The following is a 22182-nucleotide window of genomic DNA, read 5'->3' on the forward strand; positions in this document are numbered from 1 at the left end:
CCTCTCCCTCTGCTCCTCCACACTCCCGACTGTGCTCTCTCTCTCTTCTCTCGGTTAAGTAAAATCTTAAAAAAAAAAAAAAAGAGAGTGAAACATTTGGTTTCATTATCAAGTGCAGAAGAATGTGCCGCAGACTGCTTAATATCACTTTTGCAGTTTTTTGGTCTGGTCTCCCAATTCCTGCTGTGTGTGAATATTTGGAACAGGTTGCATTTCTTTTCCAGAAATCTTATTATGGACAACAAACAAGTCTCATTTAGACTGTGGTTTTAGTATTTGCCATTACATTCCTTTTCTCATTGCTAAAATATTAGTTGGGATTCCCATTATGGAACATATTTTTACAGTAAGGTAGAGGCATCTGAAGCTAGTTTGGCTTTTACTAGCAGGTGATAGAAAAGAGTGTCTGCTGTAGATTTTCAGTTAATTGCCTTTCATAAGAACGAGAGATCAAAAGGGTAAACCTACTCAGATTTATGAAATTTTTACTGAATTGATGGATACCTACAGGTTTGAGACAGGATGGTTTAGTGGAAAGAAAAGCCATTTTTGGATTTGTAATCATGTCTCCAAGAGCCTTACAAATTACCAGACCTTAACCTTAACAGTTTCCTTAAGTAAAATTCTTAACCAAGACACAATTTTCTCATCTACAAAATGGATGTTTTAATTGCTATCTGTTGGAGTTACAGAGGAGAATGTGACTTCTGACAAATAAGTGTCAGACTTAATATTGATTCTTAATAAATGTTACTTTTCCCCCAAGCTTTCCAGCCTATATAGAGGAGCATAAATGAGCAAATATATCACATGTGCATATTTAGTGAAGCCAAAAAGTTCTTGTAGGTTTTATTTATTTTTATTATAACTTTATTTTATTTTATTTTTTTAAGAGTTTATTTATTTATTTGACAGAGAGAGACACAGCAAGAGAGGGAACAGCAGGGGGAGTGGGAGAGGGAGAAGCAGGCTTCCCACGGAGTAGGGAGCCCAATGCGGGGCTCAATCCCAGGACCTTGGGATCATGACCCTGAGCCGAAGGCAGACGCTTAGCGACTGAGCCACCCAGGCGCCCCACGACTTTATTTTTTAAGAGCAGTTTTAGGTTCACAGTGAAATTGAAGGAAAAGTACAGAGATTTCCCTTATATACCTGCTCCTACACATGCATAGCACCCCCATTATCAACACCACCAACAGAGTGGTACATTTGTTACAACTGATGAATCTACATTGACACATTATAATCATCAAAGTCCATAGTTCACATTACAGTTTACTCTAGGTGTTGTACTTCTATGGGTTTGGGACAAATGCATAATGACATGTACCCATCATTATGGTATCATACTGAGTATTTTCACGGCCCTAAAAATCCTCTGTGCTCTGCCTATTTATCCCTCCCTCTCCATTGTCTTTGCTCCCCAGTATCTGAAAATCACTAATCTTTTTTACCGTCTCCATAGTTTTGTCTTTTCTGGTATATCACAGACTTGAAATCATGTAGTCTTAAACCTTTTCAAATTAGTTTCTTTCACTTAATAGGCACTTAAGTTTTCTCCATGTCTTTTCCTGGCTTAAGAGTTCTTTTCCTTTTTTAGCAGTGAGTAATATTCCATTGTCTGGATGTATCACAGTTTATCTATCTACCTACTGAAGGACAACTTGATTCTTTTTTTCCTAGTCATTTAGGAGGGATTTAAATAGCACAAATATAACAGTGATTAATACAGTCAATTGCATTTTATTTCATTTACTTAATTCATTGTTTTCATATTTTTCTAAATGTTATTCAGGGAATTTACAATATTACAAATGCAAAAGTGAAACCACATTGTTTAAAATGGATTCCAAGTGACCTAGAAAACTATACTGCATTCTTATCCCACCCTTTATTCAACATTCTTTGCTTCCCCACAATTATAGGCTGTAACATTTTGCATTTGTAAGAGATTTTCATTTGTAGAATATTTTTATTTTTTTATTTTTTTTTTTAAATTCTACAATTTTTATTATAACTCATGTACTTCATAGAAACAGGAATGTAGCAGACGGGTCAGGTAGTACGAAAAATGTTTTAAAACTGCAGGTGTGTATTTACATCAGGCTCAGGCTCCCCCGCATCAGGCACAGCAACTGCACTTGTCCGATGCGCCTTTGCAGATGCAGCCCTGGGCACACTTGGCACAGCCCGCGGGACAGCGGGAGCAGCAGCTCTTCTTGCAGGAGGTGCATTTGCACTCCTTGCATTTGCAGGAGCCGGCGCACGTGCAGGAGCCACCGGTGGAGCAAGAGCAGTTGGGGTCCATTTCGAGTCGCGTCGAGGACGGAGGTCCAAAGCAGGCGACACGGAGAGACATGGCTGCGGGCTGGAGGCGTGGTCTGTAGAATATTTTTATATCCATTAATGCATTTCGTTCCTTGACAATTCTATTTTAGGCACTTCGGCATGTGGTTTAGACCCCATCCATTCCTGCCACCTCTCTGATGTTGAGCCTTCCATGTTCTCTTTGCTACTTCTTTAATTTTTCTTTCCTGGAGAAGAGGTTCCTTTTTCCTTGTAATATACTGTTGGTAGGCTCAGCTCTTTGAAATAAAGTTTTATATGCTCTGCTTGTCAGGAACATCCAATGGCTTTTTCTCCCCCTCCAGAGCATGGAAATTAGTTGGAAAATGAACTAAGATGAACTAAGTGCCTTCATCCTTTCTCTTATCAAATCAAACTGGTTTACTCCTTGGATTTCAGAACAAATCTTGCTTATTACATATCTTGCCTTTGCTGATTCCATGTCTAAGTGAAAAGAGACTGTATTTCATATTTTGACTATACAGACTGTGTAGTTTGGGCTCAGTTACTACACTTTCTACCTATATAATGCAGCTTATATGGCTGCCAAGTATGACTGCTCAGACTACGCACTGCACAACTGCAGGAACCCTGTTCACATAGGTTACAATATGTGGAATGTGTGTATGTCTTCCTTTGCAGGATTGTTATGAGAATTATATGATCTCATAGAGAGCGTAGTTTAACAGTGATAAAGAGAGCCCAAGTTCCTGGTTATGAGAATTATATGATCTCATAGAGAGCGTAGTTTAACAGTGATAAAGAGAGCCCAAGTTCCTGGAATTATAACGCAGCCCTTCCACTTCTTAGCTGTATGATCTTGAGCAAATCACTTAAATTTTACCAAGCTTCACTTTCCTTATCTTTACAATAGAAACAACAGTGTTGGCCTCCTAGGGATATTCTGAAGATCAAACGTGTCAATATTTATAAAGCACTTAGAATAGTTCCCAGCATATACTGAACACCCAGCATATGTTAACAATTTTTCTTTTTGTCTAAAAGTTATTTACGATGATGTTGATGTTCTTTGGTAGTTTTCAATCATCATGCAAGGCTTATTCTTCACACTTGTGGCCTTTCTCCATTAGGCCTCTCCTAACCTCCTTTATCCTTACTTTTCTTTCTTTAGAATTTCATACAGAAGGAATTATATTAGGTATGTGATTTAGCTTGGAACTCATGCTACTTTATAGTGTGCATATTTCTCTTTCCAGTCTAAGCGGAAGATACCTGAGGACCAAGACCCTGACCTGTACCTTTCAGGTGTTCTCAGTTTTTCTGCCTTGCCTGTGACTGGTGTCAGTGAAGATCTTCCACTGTCTGTCCTCTTCTGGGAAGTTAGTTGCTCTCCTCAGAGCTTGAGGCTTGAGAACCAGACAGCAGAATTGGTGTACTCATGGTCTCGTCTTTGATTATAGAAGATTAACATACACAACAGTAAACGGTTGAAAATGTAATTAAATTCTAGGATGGAAGGTCAGACTAACAGAAGGCAGCAGGAGTTGAGAAGAGAGCCATGTCTGTAAGAGCTAGGTTAGGGAGAAGAGGCCTTCCATGGGGTGCAGCGTCAGCAGAGTTGTCTGGGAGTACATAAAACTGGACTGGGCCCCCAGATAATGCTTGTAATATTAATACTTATGTTAATACTAAGAACTAATACTAACATTAATCCCAAGAGCAAGCACTAACACAGCCCGCTTGCTGGGCATTGCTCTTACCGCTTTACGTGTGTTAACACATTTAATTCTTACAGTAAGTCTGTAAGGCAGGAGATACTATTATCCCCATGTTAAAAGTAAGGAATTTGATGTTGCCAATAGATTTTGTTTAATTGTGATCATGATTACAACTTTTTTACATTATTTCACAATAAATGAAAGCCTTTACATTCCTTGAGATCCAATATTTTGCAATTACGTTCTGTCATATTTTCTTTAATCTTGCCTTATAATCTTTCTTTTTAAATAAAAGTCACTTTTATGTAGCCCCTCCCCATAAAGACATAATTATCAACAACAACACAAACAGATAAAAGGCTTTTATGTTTTGGAATGTGGGGTGGCTTATTTTATAGTTTTATAGCTACTTCTGTAATTTAGTTTGGGACATCAGATTTTAATGGTTTCTTATTTGTCTGATTAAAAACAACTGGTGAAGATCATCATCTCCAGTGAGAAAAAGAGCAGAGTATTGAGTTTGCAAAATATTTATGGAGGTAGAGTTCTGGATTTAATTTCTAGCTACTTGGATGCCAGTAACAGACTAGAATTTGTGTTTTAGCAACTTTGATAGACTTACTGTGGTCTTGTCAAACTTTATAACATAAATAGTAGATCATTGGCAAATCTCATCAGTTGTTTTTTGGCAACCCTTTGATGGAAATAGACTTTAATTTGTGTGCGTGTGTGTGTTGTTTAAAGGAAAAAAATTGTTTAAAAGGAAAAAAATTAATCTATCATTTTTTTCACTCATCAAAGGGACTCTCTTTCAATTTGATTTGTTTGTACCTACTTCTTTTTCTAAGGGATATAGGCCGTATTCCTTGTGACATCACAGAAAATCATTTGGTGTCTAATAGAAATAGAAATTATTTAAGAGGTAGCTAAAGATGAACAGACTTGATTGTGACAAAAAGTCTTACAAATTGTGGATTACTGTGTTGATGCACACAGCATTACATGATTACTCTTGGTTTATTCATTTGCCAAAATAACAGATAAACAATCAGTAGGGCAAGTGTTGTTGAGTCTTCTAATTGGGGTCATATTTCATGTGGGTATTTACCTATCTTTCTTTCTTCTCGTTCGCAGATCTTGCTGTGGATTAGTGTTAACAATCCTGTGTTTGAGCATGGCTGTGAAACTCGATGCCTCACCTAGGAGGCCTGCCTTCCATGGCGGTATATGAGGTGTGATTATAAAGTGTGAGACTGGTTTCCACTTTATGGACACACTGTGCACATGGAGTCTGCCTCCATTGGGTGTTTTTTTTTTTTTTTTCCTTTCCCTTTTGCAGTGTGTGTGTGGGAGAATTCATTTAGGAATTCTTCTGGCTCTTCTTTTTTGTCTTTTTTCTTACAAGACTGTAGGATGTTTGAAATGAGCTCTAGTACCTGCCCTGCTAAGCTTGCTATTTCATTTGCTCTCCCCACCCCCCATTGTCTGCACTGAAACTTGATATGAGAAATGTTTCTCTTTGGCCTACTTTTCCTATATTTTTAGCTCATCCCAGAGATGCTTCATGATGATGATCTTGTGATCATTTTTTACTTAAGTCTAGGAGATACGATATAACTTCAATTGGTGAATTAATGTCATCAACTCTAAGATAAAAGATGTGTTCTAATTTCAGAGATACAAGTGTGAAAACATACCTGTAGTGATGTTAAAGTGTTACTATTGTAAGATGCGTTTTTTTCAAGTATGTTAAAATGTAAAGAAAAAAAAGGCAGGTTTTTGCTTCATTGAATATTGGGTCCTGGCTACTGTGGGTTATCACTCACATTTAATATGAAGTAAGAAGTATATCATGGATGGAGCCAAGATAAACATGTGTGCCAGAATCCATTCTTTGAGCATTTCTGAAAACGACCCTTTTAAATACGCCATTATTAATTATGGAACCTGACTACTACATGTGTTCTTAAAATATGTATGAAAGTAAAGGAAAAAGACAAGAAAAAAAAAGAAGCTTTGACTTCTCAGTCCATCAGTTCATTATCCATCAGCATTCTACTGAAAAAGTAGTAGGGTAGTAATAATGTTATCTTTGGATCATTCACACATGGTCAGTAAAACATGGTGTTTAATATCACGAGCCTTAGAGGAAAGTAGGCCTGGGCTCAAGTTTGTGCTAGGTTCTACTTTGAGACTTTGAGCAAATTACTTCATTTTTTAAAGCTGTGCTGATGATTAAATTATTAATATAAGGAAGATACTTTGCACCCTGTCTGGGCATATGGCAGATACATTAGTTTGCTAGGGCCGCTGTAACAACATAACACGGTATGGCTTAAAAACAGGAATTGATTTTCTCACCGTTTTAGAGCCCCAAATCCAAGATCAAGGTGCTGGCTGGGAGGTGTTTATGTGAGGCCTCACAGACGGCCACCCTCTGCTCCTTCTTCACGTGGTCATCCCTTTGTGGGCAGGCATGCTTGAAGTCTCTGTCTGTGTGCTAACCTCTCCGTGTAAGAACAGTAGTCATTGGATTAGGGACCACCCTGAGAGCCTTCTTTGAACTTGGTTACCTCATTGAAGGCCCTGTCTCCAAATGTAGTTACATTCTGAGGTACTTAGGGCTTTGACCTATTCGTTTGTGGGGGAATGCAATTCATACCGTAACAGCAGGTCCACATATTAATTGTTACTCAGAAATGTTTATTGCTTACGTAAGGATTCTCAGGTGGTGTCTGGTGTCCAACTGAGCAGTATTAGTGTAGTGAAGTAAGAGGACTTGGCTCAGGTTCTCATGGTTAGGATAGGTCACATGAGAACATTAGAGTTTTAACTAGACGGTGAGGATGGTAGTATGATTTTCAGCAAAGGGTCAGATGTTATAAATAACGTTTCAAATATTGAGTTTGGAATGAGCATGGTATGGTTGGAAAAATGTGAGAAAGCTGATTTGGCAGGAAAAGAGCTTCACATTTGGAAGTCATGAGAGGTTAAGTGCTGATAAGATAAGGAGAGAGAGCAGATTTTAGAGTTGCTTGAAAACCAGACTGTGATTTTTTTTTTTTAACTCATACTAAATATTATTGAACTGGAGGTGACATGAAAAAAACCTAGGATGGTCATAAACATTTTTTTTACTGTGCAAACTTCTGTATATTTTTAATGTGAAAAGTAAGCATATATTCACATATTCACATGTACTTAAAATAAATACCTTTACAAAGCATTTGAAATGATCTTGTTAGCAGTCCATGATAGTGGTTAGGCAGTTAGCCTTCTCATAAGGCATGGGGAGCATCCTGAAACAATGTGTTCAAGTGCTCCCCCACCCCCAGCCCCTGTGGGAACATTGTGACATACTAGGACCCTCCTCAGGACAATCACGTTGGACTCATGGTAATTCCTGAGAGAGTCAATAAGCATTTTACAGAAACTCCCAAAAGTTGAATATTGCTTTGGATTATTAAAATATTTCTTACTTCTCACATTTCTTTTAAATATTTTTACCATTATTATTGTCTGAGCCACATTGGCTATCTTTATAAGGATAGCATTCTTTCTTGAAATGTAATATAAAATTTCATTACAAAATACGTAGTTGGGTTCCATTTCATAAAGTTAATTTACTTCATAGAGCTTTGGAAATGCTTTGGCTAGTGAAGTTTTTGATCTTTGATTAAAATGTCAGGTAGTAAAAGTATTATGTGAGTTGAGATATATCTGAAATAAAATTTAGGGTAGAGAGTATGACTTTATTTGCAACTTGGAAAGTTTTATACATTATTTATTGTTTTTGAAATCCCCTTAAGAGTAAAAAATAGGGACGCCTGGGTGGCTCAGTCAGCTAAGCATCCATCTCTTGATTTCGGCTCAGGTCATGATTACAGGGGTCACAAGATGGAGCCCCACATCAGGCTCTGCCCTCCACGTGTGGAGTCTGCTTGAGATTCTCTCCCTCCCTCTGCCCCTCCTTCTGTTCGCTCCTGTGTGCATGCGCGTTCTCTCTCTCTGTAAAAAAAAGAAAGAAGAGTAAAAAATAAAAAGGTCAATATAACAGATAATGTAAAAATTAATTTTCAAATACTTAAGTGTTAACTGAATTTTCTGCATGTTTTCAGTGTTGAAGTAGAAGTTTAGCAGCTTTTGAATTATTGTTTAAATTGAGTGTCATGTTGATTTACTGCGTGATCCTAAGGACCAACCCCTCTGAACTTCTTAGAATTGTCTGGGATGCTGAATTTTTATCTCTTTTTGCTAATATGAAGGGCTAGACACTTAATGAATTTTTTTGTTCTATGATGGCAGTTTGAGTCATAAATCATCTTTTAAGGAAAGTTAAATTATATCTAAATAAAAGGAAATATTATATCTATATTACCAGTTCTAAGTGAAATATCTCCTTGTTATAGGTGTATTATTAAGACTCTTGCTTACCTTAAACATAATTTCTATAGCATAAATCTCCTGTCTATTAGACTCTTTAAGAGATCTTTATCTTTCAACATTGTTTTTCCTACTCTTTATGTCAATGAACTATTTTCAGGGACAAACAGAGTTAAGTGGGGTCAGACTCTTATAGATGCATGTGTTTTGGAATAGGTGAGTAGGTTCTAATGTTAGAACATAACAAGAGAAAACTATTTGACATTCTAAGGCAAATTAGGTCTAAGGGTCTGCTTTAATTTTAAAAACAAAGCTCTACTGTTTCTATCCAGAAAACCAAATATCTTGGAGTTAAACATGGAAAATGTTTATAGTGTTGTATGGTTTTATTACTTCAGACAGAAGGAAAAGAGTTTATTGAGTAACTTTCAGCCAGTAAGAAATTTTATATAGGCCAACAATCAAGAGGTGAACAAAAAATATTTTCTGGTTTAGGGAGAATGAATGAAAAGGACTTAAGATACTTAGCCATTCACTTTGAAACAAGTGTGATCTCTTCTGGCTTTTTTATGATTGTGCAGAGCTAGCCAAGTAGGAAAGGTTTGTGAATTACAGAATTGTCTTGAAAGTGAAGGGGCATGCCCTCCTTTACTCCTCTTCCCTGCTTGCTAGAATGGTCATTTGGTGGCTGGAACTCTAGCAGGTATCTTAAATCAAGAGCTAGCAGTCACATGTGGAGGTTGGTGAAAAAAAAAAGGGTATAGAAGGTGACTGGGTCTTTTACAATTGTGAAGTTGCCATACCAAACCTGTTACTGGAGATCTTGCGTACGTGAGAGAAATAAACTTCTTTTTTAACATTTTTTTTTTTTTTTTAAGATTTTATTTATTTATTTGTCAGAGAGAGAGACACAGAGAGAGAGAGCACAAGCAGGGGGAGCAGCAGAGGGAGAAGCAGATTCCTCGCGGAGCAGGGAGCCCGATGGAGGGCTCGACCCCAGGACTCTGGGATCATGACCTGAGCCGAAGGCAGACGCTTAACCAACTGAGCCACCCAGGTGCCCTGAGAAATAAACTTCTGTCTTGTTTAAGCTACTGTTATTTTAGGTTTTCCGTCACTCCTGGCTGAACATGCTCATGACTGATACACTCTCCCCAGCTGTTTCCCCGGCTCAGTAAACTATGGTCTGTAGGCCAAATTGAGCCCACTACCTGTCACGTAAGTAAAGTTTTGTTGGAACACAGACACACCCATTTACTTACATAGCATTTATGATGGGCCGCGGCTGTTCTCCCGCCTCAGTGACAGAGCTGAGGAGCCCTCTTAGCCACCATGTGGACCACAAAGCCTAAAATAGTCATGATCCAACCCTTTATAGAAAAAAAACTGCCCATCTCTTATCTAGTCTATTAATCAGTTGGCTGCATTTGTTTTCCTTGGGGAGTGTCTCTTTTCTTTTTTCTTTTTTACTGTATCCTTGTGGGTCCTTTACTGGGCTATACATTTTCACCTCGTACCTGAACTACTTTAGCTGTCTTATTGCAAGCTTCCTTAAATCATTTGTAAGGTTATCACCTAACCATTCTATCAGATACACTGTAGCGTGGTAATTAAGCTTTCTTAAACATAGTTCACATTATGTCACTCCTCCGATCAAAAACTTGCAGTGACTTCCTATTTCCTATAACATCAGCTCATAATATTTTTGTGGGTCTTTTATGATTCTTTATATCCTTGCCCTATACTAGCATGCCGTTACTTCCTATTTATTTATTTATTTTTATTTATTTATTTTTTTAAAGATTTTATTTATTTATTTGAGACAGAGAGAATGAGAGAGCACATGAGAGGGGGGAGGGTCAGAGGGAGAAGCAGACTCCCCGCCAAGCAGGGAGCCTGATGTGGGACTCGATCCAGGGACTCCAGGATCATGACCTGAGCCGAAGGCAGTCGCTTAACCAACTGAGCCACCCAGGCGCCCACTTCCTATTTATTTATTAATTCACTTCACATAACTTTTTAGATGCCAACATGTGCCAGGAAACCGAAGACAAATCCACAGTTCTAGCTGTCTTCCGCTTGTAAAATAGCAGCCTTCTGACTGGTCTTTTTGCCACTAGTCCTCACTATTCTGGTATTTCTTCCCCACTGCTTTCTGGGTGAGTTTTCTGGAATGCAGTTCTGATCACGTCACACTCCTGATCACAACGTCCCTTGACTCCACATCCCCTCTGTGGCAGGCTGTGCAGGTTAAATATCAGTTCGTAGCAGGTGAACCAGGGCCTCGTCTGCTTTGGCACCTGCATATACGTGTAACTCCTTTTCTTCTTTGAGACAGCCACCTTTTATGTTATCTTTGAGAGCTTGCCATTTTTGAATTTCTTCCCAGTTTTGGTTCCTTTTGCACAAACAGTGTCTCTGTCTGAAGTGTTCTTCTTTCCTCCCCTTTTCCTGCCATACTGTGTCCTTATTCACGCTTCCTAGATGAAGCATGAACGGCACCTTCATTGTGAGGTGTCCCTGCCCTCTCCCGCTGAGTTCATCACTGCCTCTGCTATGGTACCATCGAGCCTTGGGCATACTTATTTTTTTTAAGATTTTATTTATTTATTTGACAGAGAGAGTGCACACACACACAAGCAGGGGGAGCAGGAGAGGGAGAAGCAGGCTCCCTGCTGAGCAGGGGGCCTGACCAGGGGCTCGATCCCGGGACCCTGGGATCACGACTAGAGCCAAAGGCAGACGCTTACCTGACTCAGCCACCCAGGCGCTACCAGCCGTGGGCATACTTATTATTGACCACTTATATTTGCAGTAGTTCTTGGTTCACACCGTCACCTCTACTAGACAGTGAGTCCCTAGACTGAGGTTTCCTGGTCATACGTTCTCCTTGCATCTTACAACTTTCTCTCATGCCAGTTATCATAGTTGTGTTCTGTAGTCATTTGTGTTATTTGATTAATGTCCTAGTTCACCACCACCTGAGCCCAGGCCAGCCTTGCAGCGTTTTGCTTCCCATAGAATTTCTTCGTGTATAGCTAAGTACCTGGCACACAACATACACTCAGTGCATGATTGTTGAATGAGTAAATTAATGTGTTGAGGGCAAAGGCCTTTTTTTTTCTTTTATGTTTGTGTCTGTGTCATGTAGCACAGAACTCAACAACTAATCGCTAATGAAGCCTTGAAGAGTGATTTTTTTTAACACAGAAAGCCTCTTTTCTTCAAATAAATCTTATCAGAAGTCCAATATATAAAAGAGCTAAAAGCAGAACTGCCATGTTTGAATACCCTTCCTTTCGCTCCCCACTGGGCTCCTGAAGTAACTTCCCAGAATCCCTGGGCGTCTCCTCACCGCTAGACAATGGGTGGGAAACCACTGTCTGAGTGGAAATAGCATGGCGGTCATGGTGGGTGAGCAGTGTTTTTCATCAGGCCCTGGCTATAGCTGTGGGACTGGCAAACCATGTGGAACTACTCTGGGACTTGGTTTTCTTTGAAATGAGAGGTTTTTGTCTAGTGTTCTTCCCGCTATATCAGTATATTTGAAAATTTCAGGCTTATTCTAGCCCTTGGTTCTCACTTAGATACATATTTGCTAATTAGGGTACCCTTGCTTCTGACTTCCCGAATGCTAGATTTCGCTGAAGACCACGCTAACTTCCAGCTCCTCTCAGAAGTTTTCTTCAGCTCCTCCTTTGCTCATTGTACCTTCCACAGTCCCTGTCCACAGCATACGAACTGGAACTAACATACAGAATTTTCCCAGGACAGAGTTTCCAAGCAGGAGCACGTTTTAGCAAGTTGACCGGCCAGACATCCATTTTGCTTATCTTAAACAAGCTAATGTTTTCAAAATAAGGCACATTCTTTCTATATGTAAGCTACTTACCTTCTGACATTCTGTTCATTTCATTGAAACACTGCATAGAGTGTTTCTGTTGATCAGTCACTTCAATTAGCTTTATCTGCTTACTTGCAAAGACTTTATGTTATATTTCTGTGTCCCTCCTATCACTTACTATCTACTTGTTGATTGACTGATGATTGGAAAATGAAACACCTGTTTAGTTATTCAAGTTAGGAGAAATAGAGGAAAATGTGCTTTACATTTATTTGGTGAGACTGTAATTCAAATGAAATTGTATTTACTTACACAAGGGGGAGAATCCATTAAAGTCCTCTCTATCCATTTCTTATTAGATAACAGAGCAAAACAGAAGAATAGACCTGCTTTTGCAAACAGATCTGATTTTGAATCAGAGTTTTGCATACCTTTAGTCACATTAAAGCCTATCTGACTTTAGATTCCTATTTTTAAATGGAGTGATGCCTACTTTCTCAGGGTTGTTGTGAAGACTGGTTGAGTTAACATATGTCAAAAGCCTGTCACATAGTAGGCTCTCCACCAAGGTTAACTGTTTATGGTGTTTCTTATCACTGGAGAAATCTGAGATGAGCTCTGTGTGGCCAAAGAAAAACTCTGGGTGTTCAGGAGAGTCCATGCAAATCCATTTATTTTCTGGCCTGGGTTATGTAAGACATTTCAAATTGAGGTAACAATTTTTTTGTTTTTGTTTTTTTCTTCAGGCTAATTTTCTCCTAGTTTAAAAATGCTGCAAGAAATTGGAGGCAATAGGGAGAATTAGTGACTTTGATTAAACCTGTCCAAATTTGGGGGGACTGATTTTTTTCCTTCTGAATTTATTTGGTGGTACACTGAAGAAATGTTCTTCTTGGTGAATTTGTTTCAAAGAAAATATGGTTTGATTTAGACTGAAAGAGTTTTAATTGTGGGTTTGTGTTCTCACGTTTACATATCTGCAGAGAAGTTTTGATATGATAAACACATCTTTAGGCACTGAGCAGCTCTGAACAGTATTTAGAGCAACAACCTGGTGATCTAACAAAGGAACATTTGTGGAATTGGAAAAGACAAAGAAACATTGGAAAGCAAGTTCACTGGCACACAGGGAAAGCATTAGCCAGCCAAATACTTAGAGAGAATGGACATACGGCCACACAGTTGTAGAAAAAAGATTTTGAATCTCTCAACACAAAGTCTTGGCTTTGGACTCACTCAGTTTAAATATTGACATTTGAAATGGGATGAAAGTTGATATCTGCCATGTTGGAATATCTTTCTCACCACATGTTAAGTGGCAATAACACAACCTCGTTGGATAGCTAGTACAGTGTTGTTTCTCATTTACAGCCATGGTAATTTTTCTTGTTCTAGGAATACATTGCATGGGAACACATGTTGAAACCAAAATTAGCTTCCAACCTACCTAAGTAAAAGTGAATTCTACTCATACAACCAACTAATAAATAAATAAATATTTATTTATTTATTTAAGATTTTATTTATTTATTTGACAGAGAGAGATACAGCGAGAGAGGGAACACAAGCAGGGGGAGTGGGAGAGGGAGAAGCAGGCTTCCCACCGAGCAGGGAGCCCGATGCGGGGCTCGATCCCAGGACTCTGGGATCATGACCTGAGCCGAAGGCAGACGCTTAACGACTGAGCCACCCAGGCGCCCCAACCAACTAATAAATATTTAGATTTTAAAATGGTGTTTAACTATATAGATTTAATGACCTCTCAGAGAAATTATTAAAAAAAATAAAAAAAATACAAGCATAGAAACAAAAATAGCATCAGGAGTAATTACAATGAATGATAGTTCAGTTTTAGAGGAAAATAGAACATGTAAGTGCTCATGAAAGAAGCATAGTGTAAGAGTTTTGCTACAAGAAAAACAGGCATGTGTCTGCTATTCAATGGACAAAGAATATGCTGTGAAGAAAAAATGTAAAGTTTTGAATTGGTCACAATTTTATTTTTTTTCAGTGAGCAATCCATTATACAGTGGATATTCTTTAAGTCATGAACTCTTTTTACTGAGCTATATGGAAAATCTTCCAGTAACTGGGTAATTCCAGAACCTTTACTTGGCTCTGTAAATAAGGCATAAATGTTCTCAGGAGAGTTTGACTTAATTGTCATGCCCTAGAATTTTTTTGCATTTTATTAGCTTTAATTTAAAGTACACATAAAAGTCGAAAACCTCAAGTTTGTTGCCTAAATACATATTATATACAGTCATTGAAAAGTATTTTATATGGTAGGTTTTATATTGGAAAGTTTTCACGAACACAACCAGCTGTATCCTAAGAGAAGGTGTGAGGAAGTGAAGGAGCAGATTCTGGAAGTTCCGTGAAGGGAATGAAGGCCCTTGGAGAAATGTTAGTTAGATAAAAAGTTATTTTATCTTGGGAGGTGACATAGAGAGGCAGAAAAACCAAGTATGCAAGATAATATAATATTGATAAGTAGGAAGGAGATCGGAATCTGTGACAAAATAGCTCCAAAGTTGATATGTATTCAAGCTTTGTAAGTTGCTTGAAAAATACAACCATAGAATTAGGGGATAGTTTCCTCTGATATTTTTGACTAAGACCAAACCTTCTTAGACCTTTCCTCCACTCTTCAACTCTGTTAAGTAGACATATAAACACCTTTAACATCTTTCTTAGGCACAGTGATTAGTGATTAATGGTATTTAAACTGAAAAGGCTGCCTAGGGCTAGAGCCATTCAGAAAGTAGGGGCTGTTATAAATGCAACCTTATTGTTACAGATTATGTATATCAATCACATTTACTGGAAAGTAACTTTCTGTGACTGCATTCCATTTTCTTATTAACTTCCGTTATAGAACAGATAGATAACTTTCATTTGTAAGTATTTTTTTATCTATGTCAAAGAGATTTTCTTTTAACTACTAAAATAGTAAGAACATTCAAAATTCTCCTTGTAGTACTGTTAGAGCTCAAAATAATTGCGATCCAGAAATTCATTACAGAACGTGAGCCATCACACATAATGCAAGTAGAATGACCATATTCTTTATCTTCGGGAAGAGTGTCTCCATCAAGGTAGTGATAATAAAATTTTAGTAGTTTAATTAATTTTCCCATTAGTTAGGCAAGTAGAAACTATGCTTGTAACTTTATATTCAAGGAGATCTTGCTTCTTTTCCTTTTTTTTGTCATATTTGGACTTTCCTGGCATTTCTCCAGACATCACTACTTAGTAATATTTGTGTGGTTTATTATGCTTTATTTGTTTAGAAAGGCAGAGGTAGCTAGAGACCAAAGTGATTACACCTTGCTAGTAATGGTGACTCCGTCTGTCTCCCGTCTCCCTCACTTCCCTTGACAAGATCTCTGCACCTCCAGTGAGGAGGAACATTATAATCTAAGTTCTGGGACATAGTCATTAATTTTTTAAAAGAATAAGAGCAGGTTTTAGAAAGCTTTTTTTTTTTTTTATGAGTTGCACTTGAAAATGAAAAGGCGGAAATGCTATATTGAGTTTGGGGCAAAATACATTTATTTAGAAACTAGATATCCCACTTTATCAGATAGAAGAACGTTACCGAGCAAATTTGCACTGCCTGTTTAGACACTGAAATGCTAGCATGGGGGAGTATTTGAGGAGCGGCAGCCTCAACATAACTTCATATTCTTCTAGTTTTAGCTTTAATGCTAAAGTTTTGTGCTAACACTTGAAGGTGGCTCCTGTTGTTGGGCAGGTGGCAGGTAAGCAGCCTAGCCTATGGGCCTCTGGTGTCTGAGGTGGCTGCAGGATCCATCCTGTGTGAAGTCAGTGGGAGTTGAGCATCTTTCCTGATTAGTGAGTTTTACCTCTGGCACATTCTGTTCTTGTCCCTTTGTTCTGTGTTCCCAAGGAAGTAGGTGTTTGCTGAATTCTTTGGGATCCGTCTCTGCCCTGTACCTTAGTTTCTGCGGCCAGATTTCCCTGATGATCCACATTTTCCCCAGCTTTGCTGTGTTACTAGCTTCGTGGATTTTCCAGCAGTTGTTCTGGGCAATCATGGTTCATCTGTACATCCCAGGTCTCCTTCACTGGTGACCTTCCAGTGGTTCTTGGGACTGATTATGCTCTGATGCTGAGAAGCTTGTTTAGAAGCCTACAGTTCCCAGGCTACTGTTCATTCTGTTCAAAGCCTGAAGGCCTTTGTTTTAACATTGGGTGATATTCTCAGAAAACTTACAGCCCATCATAAAACCTATTTTTTTTTTTCTATTTTGGCCTGACAAAGTCCTGATTATTTTTAAAAACATCCTATTTACATTTGGTAGCCTATGTTATTGCTGGAATAACAGGATCAACAGAGCAGAAATCTTCCTTTTCTGTTTTAGTTTTCTCCTCAGCACTTACTACTAATGTATATTTCACTTATTTTTAAAGATTTTATTTATCTATTTGAGAGAGAGGGAAAGAGTGCACAAGCGCATCAGTGGGGGGAGGGGCAGAGAGAGAAGCAGACTATCTGCTGAACAAGGAGCCTGACTCGGCGCTGGATCCCAGGACCCTGAGATCATGACCTGAGCTGAAGGCAGATGCTTAACCCACTGAGCCACTGGATGCCCTGATATATTTCACTTTTGAATCTTGTTTATTATTTGTTTTCGCCCACCAGAATGTAAGCACCATTTGGGCAGAGAATTTTGTCTGCTTTGTCCTCTCTGTATCTTCAGGTCTTATAACAGTGCTTGGCACCCAGTATATGCTCAATAAATATTCATAGAGTGAAATTCTGACTTCGTCAAATAATTATGTCTTTAAGTTTAGAAGTCTGCCAAGGAGTTCATGGTCACTGTGTTCTGATTGCTTTGTGGTTCCTTATATATAAAAAGAGTGTGATACCTTCATGAGTTTTTAAATATTTATTATACTTCTAAATGTTTCAAAATTTACTTAAGAATCATAATTAAAAAAAGAATTATAATTACAGATTAACTTTTTAGTTGCTTGCAAGTCAGGATTATGTTTTTGTTATATATGTGGTTTTATTTTTTATAGTTCTTTAAATTCAGGTGGGTTTGTTGTTGTTGTTGTCTTTTTGTTGTTGCTGTTGTTTTTGAGCTTGTAAACCCACTGAAATCAACCATACCTTATTAAGTGATCCAAAGACACCCCATCTTAACACATTTTACAATTGCAAATTTGGGATATGTCCTAGAGTCATTGTATGACAATCACAGCATTTTTTTTTCTCAATGCTACATAGCATGATGGTGTTGCACTTCATGTAAATGATGTTTTATATTTGATGAAATACTGTAGTTAGGTTTCGAAGCTTTGGATAGTTTTTGAGAATCATTGAAGTTTAATTGCTAGAATAATTTTTTCCCATTTGAACCACAAAGCTGAAAAACCTTCATAAAAATACTTCTTAGTCTTCCTTCATATGCTTCATACATCCCAGTTACTCCAACAAAATAACATTTTGGAGGGGTTTTGCTATTACTCAATATTGAACTAGAGGGCGTGATTTAATTACCCAACAGTGATTTCAAGGTGGTACTTCTGACATTACATGTCACAGAAATCTGTCCATTTGCAATTCAACAATTGGAACCAATTCAATTGCAGAGATTCAGAATTTTAGAACTCAGCAAGTCAGGTTGCTGAACAAGTTGGTTCTCTAAGAGCTTCTGAATTGTGGGGCCCTGATGTTGAGAGTATGGACAGATTTGAACATCAACCCAGGTGTTCCCTAAGGTGTGACCTGCTCTGTATGGTACGTTTCTCATCTTTAAATAAAACAGAGGTGCCCTCTGGAGGCCTAGTGATGTTTTTGATAGCATATTAGAATCGTATGTTAAATAAGTGTGTGAATCTAGATATATCTCATAGGTAGGGAGGCAAGGGACTTAAAAAAGTTGTCAGAGGAAATATGTCAAGTTGTCAGGTTTTGGAGAAACTATTTGGTGTCTCTGATCCACTGATTAACATTGTGGAAAGTCATCAAACCTCTCTGGGCCTTAGTTTGAGTACTTGTGAAGTGCGAGAACTGGGCCATGGAATACGATAAGTAAAAAGAACTGTTTCCTTCCAGGAATGGGTGTGTTTTATTTAGAAGGGTTATTTGATTTAAGTAAGAAAAGAAATATTTGAGTGTCTAGTTGGTCAGACCAGAGTGATCACATTGGTGTTTTAACTCAACATGTAACTGAATTAATCACTGCTAAAATCTAAATCTTACCAAGGTGGTTTATTATTCTACTTGTCAATTTAGGGAAAAACAATTTAGTCCTCCTCTTTATCACCCAAGTCAGTTAACTGCAGTGTTAAGTTTCACATGACAATTAAAACATGATGGATAAGCAGGTATTATTATAATTTAATTCAGAGACGCCTCAACAGTAGGCAGCAGCTTTATATCTATTTTGTTTTCTGGTCTCTTATTGCTTATTTATCAATAGACTTATTACTTTAAATATTTAATGTTAACAGAATATTTTGGATTGTTTAATCCAACAAAATTCAAGTTTTAAAAGCATCTAATAGTTTTTTATGTAAATTCTAATAATGAGACCAACATAAATTTTATTAGCAATAAAATATCTAATTAAAAGCACTTGCTACCATAAAATTGTAAGCCAGGACACAATCTTTTCTAAAACCCTATAATTTTAAACTAATATAGGTAGGTTTTGTACTTAAGATAGTTCATGTGCTAGACAAAAATTCTATGAAAGAAGTAGAATAGGATCTTATTTAAAAATAATTTTAAAATAAGATTTTAAGATCATTTGATTTTCTTTGACATTATATTTGTATTGATGGTTTGGTGATCATTAATTATAAATTTGTCCTCAGAATTATTTAAGAAATTAGAGGAAGTATTCAAACTCACAGTATCACTGCAAAATGTAATATAGTATGTACAACATTCTATTAACTCTTTAAAATTCTGCTTTTTTCCTCCTGCAATAAGTAATAAAGTAAAGGAAAACCATCATTCAAGTTATGGATAAAGTGAAGTCTTCTCTGAAGAAATTTTATGAGTCATCTTTCCAAGGTATTTTGGGAAGAATTAGGTCTGCTTAAAACATATAATTTCTATTCAGTGCCTTTTCTCCTCTTGCTGTAACTTTAGATAAGTTGTTTCTTTGTTCTTTCTTTAAAAAGGTAACTTTATTATGATTTTTTGAATAGAAAAATACTACCTGCTCATTGTAAAACACTTGGGAAATATAGACAATAAAAAGAAGAAAATGGATCTATTCATTATCCATCACCTCAGTTGGCCTCAAATAACAAATCGGTTGTATTTCCATTACTTATTCTAGGTTTACACATACATGCATATTCATAATAAGTATATTGCATAAATGTTTTTATTAACTTATTTTTTTGGTAATAGTCTAATATATATATATTTTAATGATTTTATTTATTTATTTGAGAGAGAGAATGAGAGAGAGAGAGAGAGCACGAGAGCGGGAGAGGGAGAAGCAGACTCCCCACTGAGCAGGGAGCCCGACTCAGGACTCGATCGTGGGGCTCCAGGATCATGACCTGAGCCGAAGGCAGTCGCTTAACCAACTGAGCCACCCAGGCGCCCTGTAATAGTCTAATATATCTTGAGCATATCTCAAGTTACTGAATTTTATTTGAAAATATACTTTTAATAATGCATGATATTCCATCATTGGTCACTTAGATTTCTTCCATTTCTTTGATATAATAAATAAACATAATTATCTTTGAGTATGAAGACATAGTTGAAAGAGCCAAACCTTAGAGTCAGGCATATGCAGATTTCAATTCTAGTTATAACTGTTTTTGGATTTGTAACTTTACATTATTTAGTTTTACCATTTAGAAGATGGAGATCATGCTGACCTTGAAGTATTTAAATATTAGAAGTAGTATAGTAAAAGCATTTTCACAGAACCCAGGTCATAGGTAGCTGCTAAATAAATATCGGTGCCATAATAATAGCTGATAATCACTACTCTTTGAAGATTATTCAGAATTCACTTACTGGATTCAAAATTCAATCTTTGAATTTACAACTCTTACCTAAGATAGACCTCTAAAACTTCCTAACCAAAAAGCATTTAAGATTGACATTTTAAATTGCAGTCATACATCCAAACTGCTTTCCAGAATGTTTATATTAATTTATATTTACAATCATCAGTATGGAGGTATGCTTTTCTCTTCACACACTTGACAGTATTGAATTTTATCAAAACTGATACTGATTTACTTAGCTGGAAACTCTCATTGTTGTTTTAAACTTTTGTTTTTTCACTAGTGAAATTAAATTATTTTCATGGTATGGTTCTTTTCTAGGAGTTCTGTCTACGTGATTTTGCCTGTTACTATTTTTCTTAACAAGTTATATGCGTTCTAAAATATATTAGGGCTATTAAAACTTCATTATATTTCTAAAAACATACTATTTTTAGCCTAATACTTATTCTTCATTTTATTTACTAAGAAATTTTACCATGCAATTTCTATAGAAGGGTCATTTCAAATATTTTTTTTTTCCATTTTGAATCTTTTTTCAACAGCCTTTACCGACTTTATCTAGCCTTTTAAAGATTATTTTTCAGGGCTTCCCATTTTCTGGTCTTCTGGTCTTCCAACTCTGTCCCCAAATCCCTGATGAAATCGGATAAACCTACGCATTATCTGCCATTGCAGATTTCATTTATGTTCCTATCATGATATCCTTGCTGTGTCTTAGGTTTTGTTGTTGTTGTTGTTGTTATTGCTGTGCATATCTTCTGTGAAGCCTAAGCAAGGTTCTATCTAGTATTATACCACAGTTTAGTGCTTGGGTATATTATTTTATATATATATATTTGCCAATTAGATCAGTCTCCCCACCTGCATTAAAACTTGCTTCGGAATAGGATTCATGGTTTATACTTTTGTATGTCCCCAAATCTCCTAGCATAGGCAGGGAACACACTAAGCACTTAGTGAGCACTTGCTAATTTATATAACTGCAGACAATTGCCTCCTTCCTCCACCTCTTGCTTCCCCAAACACACATTTATTTTTACCTATTGACAGAGCAGCTAAGATAAATGAACTACAAAAGCTTTGGAACAGATGTTTTAAGTTTGATGCATTCTGTTTTCTTAGTTGTGCTCTGATTCAAAAAGACCCCATATAGCATCAAAAAAGAGCTAGACCACTTCACTAACTCTGAAAAGCCAGTAAACTGCACAGGGAGAAAGCTTCCAGATAGTTATTTAAGGTGTCCTAGAGGGTGTTGGGGCAACGGTAAACTCCAAGTTCTCCTCAGGATATGGGCTTTGGCAGACATCCAGGTGAGTTAGAAGTCAAATGTGTCCCTGACCAGCATTGAAAATAGGTCCCAGAATATTGGTTTGCTGTGAAAAAGTGCAAGAGCTGACTCTGTCCAAGAAATATCCTCCAGGGTTCTCCAAGACTCAGGTCCTTGTTGGAGACTTGGGTAGTTTGGTGACTGAATCTGAGTATCTTTTAATCTGCCTTTATTTAATACCTCGAGGTTGTAATTATAATCTGACCTCTTTTTGGTTTTGTTTAATGATTTCACCTAAAGACTGACAATGTCTTTAAAAATTTTTTGTTTTTCTTTGTGAAGTTTGATCAGATTATCTATTCCTATTTTTAGTAATTTTAATGATATTGCCCATATAAAACCGAGTTGAGATGTAACAGTTTGTGCTTTTCATTATTAGTATCTCTAGCTGTATAACCGTTTCCATCCCACTGTGGCTTAAAACTACAACTATTATCTCTCATAGTTTCTGTGGGTCAGGATTTGTATAGGGTGTGGTTCTTCACTGCTGACTCAGGTTCTCTTGTGCATTTGCAGTCAGACAATGACTGGAGTTGGGATGGTGGGCAGCTGAAGCAACGGGGGGCTAGTCCAGCATCTTT

General features: G+C 37.3%; 2 protein-coding genes across 2 annotated transcripts in view; one reads left to right on the forward strand and one right to left on the reverse strand.

Moving 5' to 3' along the window:
• BMPR1B (bone morphogenetic protein receptor type 1B) overlaps window positions 1-22182 on the forward strand; it is a 401636-nt gene that overhangs the window by 200872 nt on the left and 178582 nt on the right. The window lies entirely within an intron of this gene.
• On the reverse strand, window positions 2094-2375 carry LOC123847583 (metallothionein-1-like). Its single transcript, XM_045879412.3, has one exon. The coding sequence runs from the start codon at window positions 2357-2359 to the stop codon at window positions 2123-2125; it is 237 nt and encodes a 78-aa protein (XP_045735368.1). The 5' UTR covers window positions 2360-2375; the 3' UTR covers window positions 2094-2122.

Source organism: Mirounga angustirostris, unplaced genomic scaffold (genome assembly GCF_029215605.1).
Source record: "Mirounga angustirostris isolate CCGP_5_RB_7025 unplaced genomic scaffold, mMirAng1.0.hap1 SCAF_2, whole genome shotgun sequence".
NCBI classification, from domain to species: Eukaryota; Metazoa; Chordata; class Mammalia; order Carnivora; family Phocidae; genus Mirounga; species Mirounga angustirostris.

What these genes read in the sequence shown, in the direction of transcription:
- LOC123847583 (XM_045879412.3), bottom strand. Translation starts at nt 2,359, where the DNA reads ATGTCTCTCCGTGTCGCCTGCTTTGGACCTCCGTCCTCGACGCGACTC.